The 14,680-nt window shown below is 41.5% G+C and overlaps 1 protein-coding gene across 1 annotated transcript; it reads left to right on the forward strand.

The window, feature by feature from the left end:
- Positions 1 to 5,379: 5,379 nt before the first annotated feature.
- LOC148011427 (microbial Terpene synthase-like protein 13) lies at positions 5,380 to 7,295 on the forward strand. The gene has a single exon (XM_087670548.1). The coding sequence runs from the start codon at positions 5,731 to 5,733 to the stop codon at positions 7,072 to 7,074; it is 1,344 nt and encodes a 447-aa protein (XP_087526674.1). The 5' UTR covers positions 5,380 to 5,730; the 3' UTR covers positions 7,075 to 7,295.
- Positions 7,296 to 14,680: the final 7,385 nt, after the last annotated feature.

A 14,680-nucleotide genomic window follows, 5' to 3' on the forward strand; every position in this document is an offset into this window, starting at 1 on the left:
AAGGGATTTACGGCCAAAGCCTCCCCTGGCACCCAAGCGTCCTCCTGCTCCAAGTAGCACCCATGGAGAGACCTCTTGTGGCGGGTTCGGTCCATGTACCCAGCGCAACTAACAACCCCCTTGGATAGGGTCAGGCAGACAGTCAGAGGTAACTGATGCTGCCTCTCCCTCCAGGCTTTCAACCTGAAGCATTAGTTATTTTTCGAGTATTAGTTCCTTGAGCAAAAAAGTACAAACGGTGCTCCTAAGTGTACAATCACGAACATTCCAATGGTCGTTTGTACGGCCAACTTCTAAGGTATGAATCCTTCTCTCTGAATACACCCAGCATTCGATCCAGGATCAATTGAGACTCGGCAAGATCCCAAGGGTTTCATAAGTTGAGTTGCTTATTTATCCCTTTTTCCTTGGGTCAGGGTTTATATCCTCTTAACCCAAATTATCATTACTTTAGGTTTCCATATATTATGGTCAATAAATCCTGGAGAACCTCGTTGTTCTCACTTAATTGCTTACTAGGCAATTCATAGTTACCTTGGCTTGACAAATGAGTCTTCAAGAAAGAGCGTTGAAGTAGGACGACTTCTCAATTCTTAGGAAATTTGATTTGTGATTAGGACTCGCCAAACTTGGTCTAAGGAGTAGTAATATTTTTTTGTGATTTAGACACAAGATCATATGGCGTTGCACCTCGTAGCACGAGATAGGTGTCAGTATCTGACTTGTGGGAGTATATCTTTCTTCATACGTTTTTTCTTAATACCATTGATCAAGATAAGGGCTTGGGAGTCTTCTTGACCCAACCCAACCCTAACCCTACTAGGCCGATAACGCTTTGGCCCTAGGGTTTCTAAATTCATACGAAAGTATAGTATTTGGTCAATTGATCCTTAGGGTGAGAACCCTAGATCGTTCTTGCACGGTGTTTAAATAATATTAACACTTCGTAACTATGGGTAGGACCTTTAAGAAGTATTAAGTCGGCAACCCAAGTGCGATACTAGGCACAATTTTATCATAGCTTAATCCTACCTAGCACATTGAGGTGATCGTCATATACTAACTAATCATACCTTTATGATTCTCATGTAAGCTATTCAATTATATGTCAATTACTTAGTTGATCTAACCAACCCATGATTTAAGATGATCTTTCCTTTTAAAGATGCAAATATTTTCTTCTAAATTTGCAAGTACTTTCCCCTAAAAGATGTAAGTAACTGCGCCAAGATAGGTGAGATGCATCATTTCATGCGAATATGCAAATTCAAGACCATAGACCTCTTTGCACCTATAGGATCTATAGTGATCTTTTCTTTTCCTTGCCTTATGCGACATTGATTTACATTCAGAACTATTCTTATAAACCCTATGTTGATGCAACGAAATCAAAGCTTTAATATTTTTTAATGAAGATGCATTCAAACTTTGATAAAAGAACTCCATGCATGAGCAAATGCCATGAGACCATCATTGACTTAATTCTTCCTTTAGCACTTAATCCAACCTAGAATGTAATTATCATCGCATGCGATTTGCAAAGTACATAAATCCTTTCCATGCATTGCAACTATTCGGACATCATTTAATGGGCGTCTACGATTATTTTATACATGAGTCACAACTAGGAAATAACTACGTAAGTGCATTATGTGTTTATTCCATATCCTTTGCGCGGTGCAACAAAGATGCCTTTACACAATTCCGTCTTTTTACTTATGCACCATACGTTCAGAATTTCAACTACCCCTAACCACGGAAGTGCAAGCAATTGTAAATGCTTGACATGCAACTAAATTTGGTAGATTGAATGAGTATATAAATTTCCCAATGCGTTTAAATTTCCCTACAAGAAATAAAAACATGCTTAATGCATCCTTTTCATGCAGGAATATTATCGGAACCTAGGCATTAAGAATCGGGGCGTTGTCCACTCGCGTACTCCGGGTGGAAGATCCCGCGTGTGCTCCTCTCGCCTTTTGTTTAGGAGCCATTGACAAGGAAAATTTTGACTTAGCGAACTCTCCTTGCCCTTTATCCAATTTCCAAAACTGCCTACTAGGCCGAGATTTCTCCCCTGCGTAGAAATTGGGCCTTGCAAGACACAATTTTTAATGTGGATCCTCTTGTCTAGATTATGACATGTATGTATCCTTTTTTGGGGCTTTAATGGTCTGAGAAGGATAGTGTATCATGTAAATAACCATCTTTCACATTCATTTACTCTCTATCCATCTCAAACTTGAAGCTCACACTTTTTTTCCTCTTTCCTCCATTACTAGCATGCACCTAAACTACATGAATATCTTGTTATATTCATTCATAATTTCATAGTCACACCTCACCAAGTTTACCATTATTTATCTAGTTATTGATTTATTTTTTATAATTACTGACCTTTGACATGTGTATGATCCGCTAATGAGAAATATATTTGCAATGTGATGACTTGCTCTTTATTGGCCATTGTGATAAATCTAAAATTTTGACATAAATGTTCTTTTACTTTCATACCCATACTTTAAGTAATTGCAAGACTTGCTATAAGATCCTCATCTAGTTGACTAATAGTGGACGACTGACCTCTCACACAACCACTCTCTCTTAGGACATAGTGCTTAAACCACTTTCAAGGTTGAGTTGTAGATTTTGGAGGCCCCCCTCTTCTAGCACTCTTGCTTGTCATGATTAAGTCCCTCTTGGTGACTAATAAAGCATGGGTCTTGTTGTATGAACGACTCCAAAGAAAGCATGGGCTTCATTGCATGAGGGACTCCTAGATATCTCCTTTATCTAAAGTGGATCAACTCAATATGAATATCTACTCAACCGTAAGAAAGTGCAACTAGAGATATGGAGTACTTATACCATTACCTTTATTTCCACGCATTTCTATGAACCTTGTGTCAATATAGACCTTGAAAAAAAATGGTCTTCCATGCAATGAAGAAGCTTTACAATGTGCATATCTCATCATACATCTAAAGGAGGGTGCCAATTTTGTCTTGTTTAGAGAGGTGTTTGGGCATAGTTAGGAATTTGGAATATGCTTTTTTGGCCTCTCAATGTTTCAATAACAAATACCATTTATTCCTCTCTATCTACTTAAGCTTAAGAGAGCATGTTAAGTTTGAATAAGATATTCCATTGTTGTAATGTCTCAATAACAAAGTTCATTTGTTCCTCTCTATCTATTTAAGCTTGAACGAATGCATTAAACTTTTCAATTGTCCATGAATGTTCACTCATTGGCTACAAGGGTTTATAATGTGAGTTCAAGGAATATGTACACTAGCACAAGTAAATCCACACTTTGAAAGCACATGCAAATATCTTGGGACATTCTATGTAAGGTGTATGTACACATGTTTGTGCACATGCATCCTGTATGCTTTGGCACATGCACATTTGGTGACTTGATTTGGATTGTAATGTTTGTATGTAACTTGGGCAAAGTTTTCAACAAACAAGATAATTTTGTGCATTTGAGATAGAGAGTAGAATTAATGACATCCAACAAATTTGACACAACAAAGAGAAGACAAGAAAGTAGAAATTCAACTCCAACAAGTGAGATTGTTTGTGCATAAGAAAATGAAGATAAGAAATACAAAGTGTTTACCATGGGTATACTTTTACATGAAATTTTATATCTATCACTAATTATTATGTGGTTATACATAGTTCATTGCCTAAGAGGGATTATTATTGTGTGACATTGGACTGAAGCAAAATTGCTATGCTATTATCATATGGAATTAGAGGCAACAAAACCCTTATCTTGGGTTACTTGGAAGTATGTTTACATGTAAGAGTCATATGCATCAATAACATAGCAAGCCATGTATATAGAGAGGTTGAGAGAGAAAATATAAAAAGGAGATCAATGCATATGATCTATTAATCTATGATACTTATTACTAAGGAATCTACCTAAACTAAGTGATCCTACATGGCAGGCGCTCAAAAACTTTCCAAGCCTTATTTTCTTTAAATTTTTAAATTATTAAGAAACATATGCTCCATTTCATATAAATTCACACACACACACACACACACACACACACACACACACACACACATGCTCTCTCTCTCTGTCTCTCTCTCTCTCTCTCAATCACACACACACACACACACATACACACACACACACATGCTCTCTCTCTCTCTCTCTCTCTCTCTCTCTCTCTCTCTCTCTCTCTCTCTTCCATACACACTTATTCAAAACACGCATACCCTTTCTCTCATGCAACACATTTAACATAGTTCATGTTTAGTGTGATTTTGGCAAGTTGGCAATCTCTAAACTAGGAAAGCGGTGGAGCAATCAATATGACATCAAAGGATGGATCTCCCTCTCTCCCTCCCTCCCTCTCTCTCTCTCTCTCTCTCTCTCTCTCTCTCTCTCTCTCTCTCTCGTTGGGGGTCTATGTGTTTTTGGGATCGTAATAAAAATCTCCCTCACTTTGATAGAATCATGCACATTAAGTATACATGAATGAATTAAACATATGTATGTTTCTCCAAACACATGGGATATATTGTTGTCATAAAAAGAACTATGAGTCATGATCTCATATTGTTCATTGAAGGTTTTGAAGCCCTTTAATAAGTATGTATACTTGTTAGTATCGATACAAAATAATTGTGCTAGGTTTGGATTCCGCTTAGTTATTGTTTTTTGATGTGCAATTGTAATTGAAGGCATTTTGGACATCTTAGACTTTTTTTTTTTGCCCCAATACGATTGTTAACTAAATAGTTAGATATTTTGGACGCATCTAAACATGATGCATGCGTGTGTATGTGTTGTTTATACACACATGTGTAAACACATAGAAGTATTCATGCCTACCATCATGGGCACAAAGGGAGAGAGAGAGAGAGGCGTACCTATGCACATGTACACATATAAATCATGAGTGTTTACAAATAATGCACACACGAGGGACACACACAGACAGTGCAAGCACTCAACAATGTCAATTTGTTATTGTAATACCTAATCATTTAACACTATATGCTAGGATTAGCTAAAGGATGTGATATAAAAAGATACATCATGTGAAGGTTTCACAAAAATAAGGATATGTCACTAGCTACAAGCTGTGGAGCCGATCTCCTCCATGACCTCTGGATATCGAAAATATTAAAAAAGGGGTAACGTTTGTCTTAAATCGTGCAAGAATTTCAATCCCTCGGCCCTCAACTTCAAAAGGCGATTATTGACAAGCGCAATTCAAACCCTCAGTTCTCAATCTTCAAAGCATATTCGTAACGACACGAAGCTCCCTATGATCAGTTTTTTTAAGTGCTCAAAAAGCATCTTTGAAAGAGAAGGCAATGGGAGTCATTTTTGAAGGGCGCAAACTTGAAGTATGAGTCGCTGCACTAGGTGCATGGTCGATCTGGCCATGTGCCGAAACGCCCCTACAGGTCACGCACACTCGCGTTCTATTGTCACAAATATTTGACCCATTCGTCTCTCGGCCGGTGCGGCTGCATACACCATATCGTATAAAAACCCGTGCTAATGGCACTATGGCAGCAGGCCTCCGGTATTAATCAGGTAAATCGCTCTGGTTTCTATCCTCAAGCTTCGCCCCGTTCGACAGACATTACTGGACGGGCGGCCAATATACTCACTAGCTACAGGTTTTGCTAGCTATAGCAACTAAAACCAAGCGGGCAGATCTCCTATCAACATTCACCATCTATTGATATAATCCTATGGCGCCGATCACGTCCTCGTTCGTGCTCTCTGGCATAGCCAAGCTCTTGCTGCCGGCAGATCCGGTGCAGAAGATGGGGCTGACGGAACTGCCCCTCGATAAGTCCATCACGAGCGTGGAGTTGCCTGAGGTGCAATGCTCCTTTCCTTCGCAGACAATCCACCCGGACTACCTCCAGCTGAAGCAGCTGTCGCAGGAGTGGCTCCTGTCTCGTTTCGGTGAGATGCTGCTGGACGGCGCCGGTGAAGGCGGCGGCTTCGCGGAGAGCGTGGCCCTTAAGTCGCGCTTCGACATACTAGTGACGCTGTCGTATGCCAACGGTCTAAGCTCGCGCATGCCGGCCATCATTAAGTTCATGGCGTGGCTGCACATGGTGGACAACCTGCTCGACGAGCCCCAGGAGATGGCTGCTGACTCCTCTGCCGCTGCGCTACTGGCGAAGCGGATCATGGCTGTGCTTGAGGATCATGAGGATGAGGAGTCCGCAACAGCCGTAGCGGCTAGCTCTCCACAGCTCTCGGCACGACCCCGCCTTGCCATCCGCCTCATCGAGGAGTCGGCGCGTGAGGTGTGGTCGGATCTGCGAAGCGGCATGCCGGTGGGCCAGCAGCAGCGTTTCGTAGGAACCTTCCGCGACTTCCTGCGGGCCACCGCGACCCAGGTCGGCTATCGGCAGAGCGGGCGCCTGGCCAATATAGAGGAGTACAAGCGCCTGCGGAGGGACTCCAGCTGCTGGAGAGCCTGCGACGTCCTCATCGAGTTCGCACTGGGCATTGAGCTGGATGAACCCACGCTGGCCCACCCGCTCCTCCTGCGCCTCAGGGATGCCACGCTCTACCACATCTGCTGGCTCAACGACCTTCTCTCCTTCGAGAAGGAATACAAAGACGGTGACTTCTTCAACCTCGTCTCCATTCTGTACTACAATCGCCTCAAGGAGTCCGTCGACGCCTCCACTGCTGCTAGCGATACCGTCGTAACTCCTCCCGACCTCCACCAAATCATGCTCGACGTTGCTCAGCTCGTCAAGGAGATGGATGAGGAGTGCGTGCGCCTTGTCCTGTACATCCGCAGCGGCTCTGATTCCTCCTTGCATGTAAGCGAGGAGCTGGATGCCTACATCCAGAGCCTCACCTACTGGCTGGGCGGCAACCTCTCCTTCCACTTCGCTGGCATGCGCCACGGCCTCTACACCGCCAGCTACGCCTCCAAGAACCTGCTCGCACGCCTGCCTGATGCCCTCGCACACAAGCTGGAGCTCTCCACCTGTGAGGCCATTGTAGCTGCAACGGCCACTCCCCATCTCGCGCACCTCCAATTACCAGCCGCTCAGGCAGCTTAATTAGTGTAAGCTACTAATTACTTTCTTAAATCTTTAGATGCCCCTCCCTCTGGCCTCCTTAAAAACAATGGATTACATAACTCTGATAGACTCACCACGTTCCATCTAACCTGAAGTGTCTGGGTGAGACTCCTCCAGCTCGTCTATCGCTTCGTCAAGTCACTACGAATTCAAGTAGTAAAATCATGAAAGGATCGCCTTGCATATTAAACACAAATTATAGAACCATTTATGTTGTCAGTTTCATTATTTGTACTTGTCTAGTTACTCTGTCGCTCCTTTTCCAAGTAGTAGTGTGCGCTTGACTGGCGTTCTCTTTGCTATGTCTAATTGGTGTGCACTCTTCAACACGTCACACTCGACCATGTCGGCTCTTCATTTGTAAACGTTGATGAAGTTTTGCTAGCTTTGCCACTGAATTTAGTTGCAAAAAAACAATTATGCAACCCGCAACTGGAGTATAAGCAGGCTATAGGTGTGCAAGCATTGTTCATCAATGTAGCTTTTGAACGAAAAGTGTCTACGTATGAAAGGGCTCTATGACAATGTAGTAAGTTGGTTCCTCTGGCAACCTACTATCTTGCAGATCGGATAATTGAAATATCAAACATAAACACGAAAATGAAATTGGGATCCGGACCTCCTTGCTCCTCTCATACTCTTGACCCTCCACACATACTTACATTCAGTGTCTATGGGTGACTTGTCGAGGTACTTCAATTGAACTCTACTAGGCATTGCATGACTAAGATCCATGCAATCAAGAGTCATTAGGGAACTTATAAGGAAACCCCCCCCCCCCGGGTCCCCCTAAGGCTCTTCCTTTCTCTCTCCCAATACCTTTTTTATAAGCTATAATCTAGAACTTAAACTTACTTGATGCAAGTGTGTTAGGGGTAAAGGCACCTCTGCCTAGCCGCCTGAATATTACTATATTGATAGTACTTGTGCTTGCATGTTGTAGGCGGTACGCGCCCATCACTGTCACTTTATTCTTTATTCTTTTAGTGACATTTGAACAAAGGGAAGGCCGGCCACTCATTCAGAATGCTCTATTTGAATACTTACATCACTCATCTCTTTGTTGGCAGCCCTAGTAGCCACTCCATTCAAGCTTTCTATTGGTTGCATTTTTCTTGGGCACTGTTTGAGCCTTCTTGAGCAAGTTGGAGTAGCCTCTCATAGCCCTCACTCTACTTGTGCAACATGACGTTCTGTGGAATAGGTCCTTTTTTAGTAGTAGCTCATGTTTTTCATGTCATATAGCATATCTTCTTCATTGGGCAACTATATAAGCACTTATTTACTTGGTTTTGATTCTTGACATTGATCCTTCCACTCTTGGCATTCGGTTTGAGCATTCAACCTTAGTTTTGGACGGTTATAACAGTCCATAGACTATCATAAAATAGGGAAGCACATTATTTGATGCTTCTATGGTAAGCTTTGTTGGTCTTATGATGCAAGTGTAGTGGGGGGTAAAGGCATCTCTACCTAGACACCTGTATATTACTACACTGATAGTACCCATGCTTAGATAAGCTATAATCTAAAACTTAAACTTACTTTGATGCAAGTGTGTTGGGGGTAAGGGCACCTCTACCTAGCACTGTCTTTCAGATCCTTAGGTGTGGAAACTCATTCACAATCATGATACAATCTTCCATGAAGACAATATGCATAGAAAGCCTAAGAAAGTGGTTGAGATGCACACATTTTTCTTTCAAGAGGTGGAGCCCCCCCACTCCTGTACAATAACTAGAGAGCTTGCACCACTAGCCGATGCTCATGGCTAGGATGTTGAATAGGAAGCATAGCCTGCCTTAAGGTATTCTACTAGAGATAGATGACCTCTTAACCATTATACGCTCTCCATGGATTATGTCTTGGTTACAAATGCAGGAGAGCATTTCACCTATGATAAGACTATGCATAGGGGTGAATATCACTCTTGGGAGAGGGCTATGTAGTCTGAGATTGACTCATTGCACAAGAATCATACATGGGATATGGATTCCTTGGCTAATGGCAACAAGGCTTTGCCTTGTAAGTGGGTGTACAAGTTTAAAAGTACCCCTAGCCACCCCATGCTAGCATTTAAGACCAGATTGGTTGCTAAGGATTTTAAGTAGGAACATGGTGTTAACTTTGATGAAGTATTTTCTCCTATGGTCAAGATGACTATCATGCACTTAGTCCTAGCTTTGGTTGCCCATCTTGACTTGGAACTTTATCAGTTGGATTTCAAGACGGCTTTCTTACATGGTGACTTGAATGATGAGATATACATGGAGCATCCTAAGGGTTTTACAGAGCTAGGTAAGGAACACCTAATGTGCAGATTGAGGAAGAGTCTTTATGGTCTAAAGCATGCACTTAGCAAATGGTACGGCAAGTTTGATGCTTTTATGCTATCTCACAAGGCTAAAGTAATAGTGTTATGGATCCATGCTTGTACACGAAGAAAGCCCATGATTGTTCATTATTGATTTTGGTACTCTATGTGGATGACATGATTTTGGCAAGGAAAGCTCATGATGAGCTAGATGCTCTTAAGGCTCAACTCAAAAAGAGCTTTGAGATTAAAGATATAGGGTAGGCATCTCATATACTTGGTATGCACATTATGGGTGACATGTCTCAACAAGGACTACTCTATTTGTCATCATAGAAGGAGTATATCCATAAAGTCTTTGAGCGCTTTCGTATGTAGGATATGATGCCTATTGATTGTCCATTGCATTCTTAGGTGAAGGTATCATAGGTTGATTGTCTGCAAATAAATTACCAAAAGGTGGAGATGGCCAAGATTCCCTATGCATCCACAATGGGCAGTTTTATGTATGCCATGATAGCCACCCATCCAGATATTACTTTTGCAATTGGTGTTGTGGCATGTATATGGCTATACTTGGCAAGAGGCATTGGGATGCCATAAAAGGTATCATGAGGTACCTAAAGGGCACTACTGATATATGCATTTGTTATGGCAACCAGAATATAGGAGTTGTGGGGTACACTGAACATGACTATGCAATACATGTAGACAATAGGAAGTCCACTTTTGGCTATGTGTTTAATTTTGCTGGAGGTGATGTTTCATGGATGTCAAGAGTGTAGAAATACATGGCCCTCTCCACTACTACAAAGGCCAAGTATATTGTAGCCACTGAGGCTTGGAAGGAGGCCATCTAGTTAGGGTGTTTGGCTTGATATATGCTATCCCTACACTACATTTAGATTTTTTTAGTGCTATCAAGCTAGCCAAGAATCTGATCATCCATGTAAATACAAAACACATTGAGGTGAGATATCATTTCATTCATGAGATCATTGAGGATAGAATTGTTGATCTTGTCATGATCTCAATTGGCTAGAATCTTGCCGATTTTCTCATGAAAAGTTTCTCAGTGGAGTATTTTTTATTCCTTAGGAAGATGATGGGTATCAGATGAGATGACGTCTTTCCTCATCTTGTTGTACCTATGTACAATTGTACTTTTTTTTCTTTTTTTCTCATCCTATTGTATCTATATTATACACTTGCACTACAACACAATGCCGCCATACATGCGTCCATTACACGCGAAAAGTTACGGGCGCGTGTATGGTCGTTTATACTTACAGCAATATCGAGCGCGTGTATACATGCATGTAACAGCGCGTGTATAATTGCATGTGAGGGCGCGTGTATTTGCGCGTTAAGTCTGTCATAATACACGCTCTGTTACACGCGACACAGAGCCTAACTACAGAAATCCATTTCTTTTCAAAACAGAAAACCATTAAGTTTTAAAAATGTCATTGTGCATTGCAGTGTTTACAAACCATTACAAAATCCCACTACATGCACTTACAACAACGTAATATATTGAAAAATATATCTTCATATGGTTATTGAAAGACAAAGTATACAATAGAAATGTCATGAATTTGGAACAATACAGTGATGGATTGGTTAGGGTTCGATCTCATCTTCAATAAGATCCATCCTTGCCAAACGATCAACATCAATATCTATTTGATCAATTTGTAAGGCTACGATTAAATTTATTCTACTATCGCTATTTTGCCCATTGATAATGGTACCGATGCCTTGATCATTCTCATCATCATCACCATCATCCACAATGGAAGGGTCATCCTCATGATCATGAGAAATGGCACGCTCATCCTCATTATCATGATCATCTACATTGGCATGTTCGACATCATCTTCTTTGCAGCTTGCCACATCCTCCATATGCTCCATATCAATGAATGTATTATACATTACTTTGGAACGTGGTGCAATAGGGATGACATACCACCATTTACTGTCATGCACCATTGGTAGATAGATAACCTGCTCAAATACACATAATTCATTAATTAATTAGCATATCAAAAGTCAAGGGGTGCGCGAGCTTAGATATATATGTACATGAAACACATTTGTAAAAAAATGCATACCTGCTCACATTGTTGTGGCAATACAAGCCTATCTTTCTTTGTTTGCCAAAACTTTGTAGAGTCAATAGTTACATAGCCACTTGCATGGCGTTTTATCATTGCGTTAGGCCCTTTTTCCACCACGTTCATTTGCCATTTGACATCCAAAACATACACAAAGAAGCGGCGAAAGTCAAGTCTGTATATGTCTTGGATTGTGCCACAATAATCATCCATTTTTCCATTGGCTCCCTCAAAGCTACTAATGACACTGCAATCTTGTGTATTCCTCTTTTCATCTATTCTTTGTGTTCGAAAATGCTTGCCTTCACACCATATAGCATTGAACATAGTGCACTGGACCAAAATATAAGCAATATCTATGTAAGCAATTAATGTGAATAAATATGAAAAGCCAATCACTTACAAAGAATGCAAATTTACATTTGTTCTATGTACCTTTAACATGCATCCTCGTGCATACTCCCATTCTTCCGCTGTGATATGCAGCCCCTCATCTCTCTCTGCTCTCTCCATTTCCTCATGCAACCAATCAACATGAATATCATTCGGAAGTGTTGCTAGATGCTTAGGGTACGCCTTACGAGAGCCATGTTGCCTCCGAAAGAGAGCTCTGTCTGCTTGCCTTTTTGTCTTTGCATCCTCGTATCTTGTAACCCATCTGCTCATCACATCACTATTAAGGATGCAAGTGAAATTAAGATCATCAATCAATGTTCTCTCAATTACTTTGCTCTGTCCTTTTCCTTGAGGCACAATAGACGTCATCCTCAAGTCCTCTTCATTGCTCCATAGTCGCGGCAAAGAGCTATCCACCTGATCAAGAAATTCTGATATATATACAAGAGACTCTTGTATCAACCAACCCTCAGCCATGCTTCCTTCGGGCCTTGCACTTTGCCTCACAAAGTCTTTTAAGGTCTTCATGAAGCGCTCTAGGAAGAACATCCAACGGGCATGCACAGTGCCACATAAAGCAATTTCATCCACTAAATGCACAATGAGATGTAGTTGACTTGTGAGAATGGTTCGCGGAAAAGTCTCCTCTACCATACAAACCACCTCCACTGCCATAACACGCGCATCATCCAATGTGGCTGGATCAATTGCTTTGGAACTAACATATCTGAAAAATAAATGCACAGTACGTTATACCTCATGCACATTCATTTTGCAAGGTATAATGAAGGGTGATCTTACATGGGATTTACATACCTCACAAGCTCGCCCATCTTATAAATACATCTTTTCAAACTCCTGTCTGCACAATGGTCGATGCTAGTAGGTAGTATGAACTGCGCACATAAGAGCACATGTATATTTGGGTTAGGGCATTACAAAATTTAATTTCAACCTACAATAATTGAAAAACACTTACTTGGAGCATCTTGTGCCAATCGTGGGACTTCAACCCATGTAGTTGCTCAACCCCTCTTTTCTTAGTGGTTGTAAACGCTCCCTTCAACGATCTCATGCATCTAGTGGGAGTACGCAAAGTGGTGATGGCTTGCTTTACCTGCTTCTCCTCCTTCTTTGATATAATCCAGGGAGCAGGCGGAAGACGAACGTGCCCACCCTCCTCTCGTGGCCAAGCTTGACGCATACGTCCTGCGACCTGCAAGTCCTCCCGTACGCTAACATTGTCTCTTTTACCAATAACATGTTCCCAAATACTAGATCCCACATTCTTGAAGATGTGCATGGGATCAAGAAGATGGTTGATCTTGAGATGGGTCCAATATGGTAGCCGGAAAAAAATGGAGTACCTACACAAGGGATTGCAGACTGTCATCTTTATTCCAACTTTAGAGACTACACAAAACAAGATTGAAAACAATGGAGATGTACCTGTTCATGCCATCTGGAGGAAGAACATTTGAAGACTCCCAAATACGCTTCCAATCTTTTGCACGAAGTGTCTGTGGATGAATGTTCCTCTTACTAGGAGCATATTTAGGGTGATCTGATGGGAGAAATCGATGATGATTATCGAATATGGTCTTACACAAACCATCAGCATACTCATGTACCAATGAAGGGCCACATATAGGACATGCATGTTTACCCGATGTCCTCAAACCTGTTAAAATAAAAAAAAAGTTAGAATAATAAAGTCAATAGTTATAATTGATATAGCTAGTAGTATTAGAGTCGGGAGGTAGTTAGAATTCTTACCAGAACAATCGCTGTATCCTGGAAAGTCATGCATTGTCCACATCAACACTGCTTTTAAGTCGAAGTGTCGAGAGGAGGGAGGCCTACTAATGTCCACTACTGCAACACCTCTCCATAGTTCCTCCAACTCATCAATCAATGGTTCAAGATAAACATCCATATGCTTGACTTTATGTTTCCCTGGAATCAGAAGGGATAACATAAGATGTCCCTTCTTGATCGCCATTGATGGTGGAAGGTTGTAATTCACCAACACAACCGGCCACACGCTGTATGCGGTGCTCTTGAAACCAAACGGATTCACTCCATCCATACCTAGGCCAAGTCTCAAGTTTTTGGGCTCTGTTTTAAAGCTGGGCCACTCATCTTCAATATGCTTCCAAGCAGGAGTGTCTGCAGGAATTCTCCACATGCCATCATCCGATCGATGCGAGGAATGCCATGACATGAGCTCTGCTATGGATTTGCACTTGAACATGTGTTTGATGCGAGGAATTATAGGAAAGTGTCGCAAGACTTTACGAGGTACATCAAAACTCTTCACATCTGTTCTATACCTTGCTTCACCACAAGTGGGACACTGTCGAGCCTCCTTATGCGTCCCACGAAAGAGAATGCAATCATTGACGCATGCATGTATGCGATCATAATCCAATCCTCCAAGAGATGTCACATAGCGCCTCGCTTTGTCTCTTGAGGTGGGTAGTCTATTCCCCTTTGGAAGCATGTTTGATAATAGCCTGCATCCAATATCATCAATTAGCCCATAACCCTAAACCCTATACTGTAAACCAAAAACCACTAACTGAAATTTGCAAGTTACAATGCTTACTTCAATAATGCGTCAAGACTTGCATTGCTCCATCCATAAACTGTTTGTATATTGAGCAGTTCAAGTGAAGCACGTAAAATAGAGAATGTGCACCCTTCAAAAACCGGTGTCGATGAAGCGTTGTAGAGATGCTCTTGTTCCATATCA

Source organism: Lygodium microphyllum, chromosome 28 (assembly GCF_053477565.2).
Source record: "Lygodium microphyllum isolate KBCC chromosome 28, Lygodium_microphyllum_v1.1.10, whole genome shotgun sequence".
Classification (NCBI taxonomy): domain Eukaryota; kingdom Viridiplantae; phylum Streptophyta; class Polypodiopsida; order Schizaeales; family Lygodiaceae; genus Lygodium; species Lygodium microphyllum.

Bases quoted from the DNA above. Each gene is read 5' to 3' on its own strand.
- LOC148011427 (XM_087670548.1), top strand. From the start codon at position 5,731: ATGGCGCCGATCACGTCCTCGTTCGTGCTCTCTGGCATAGCCAAGCTC.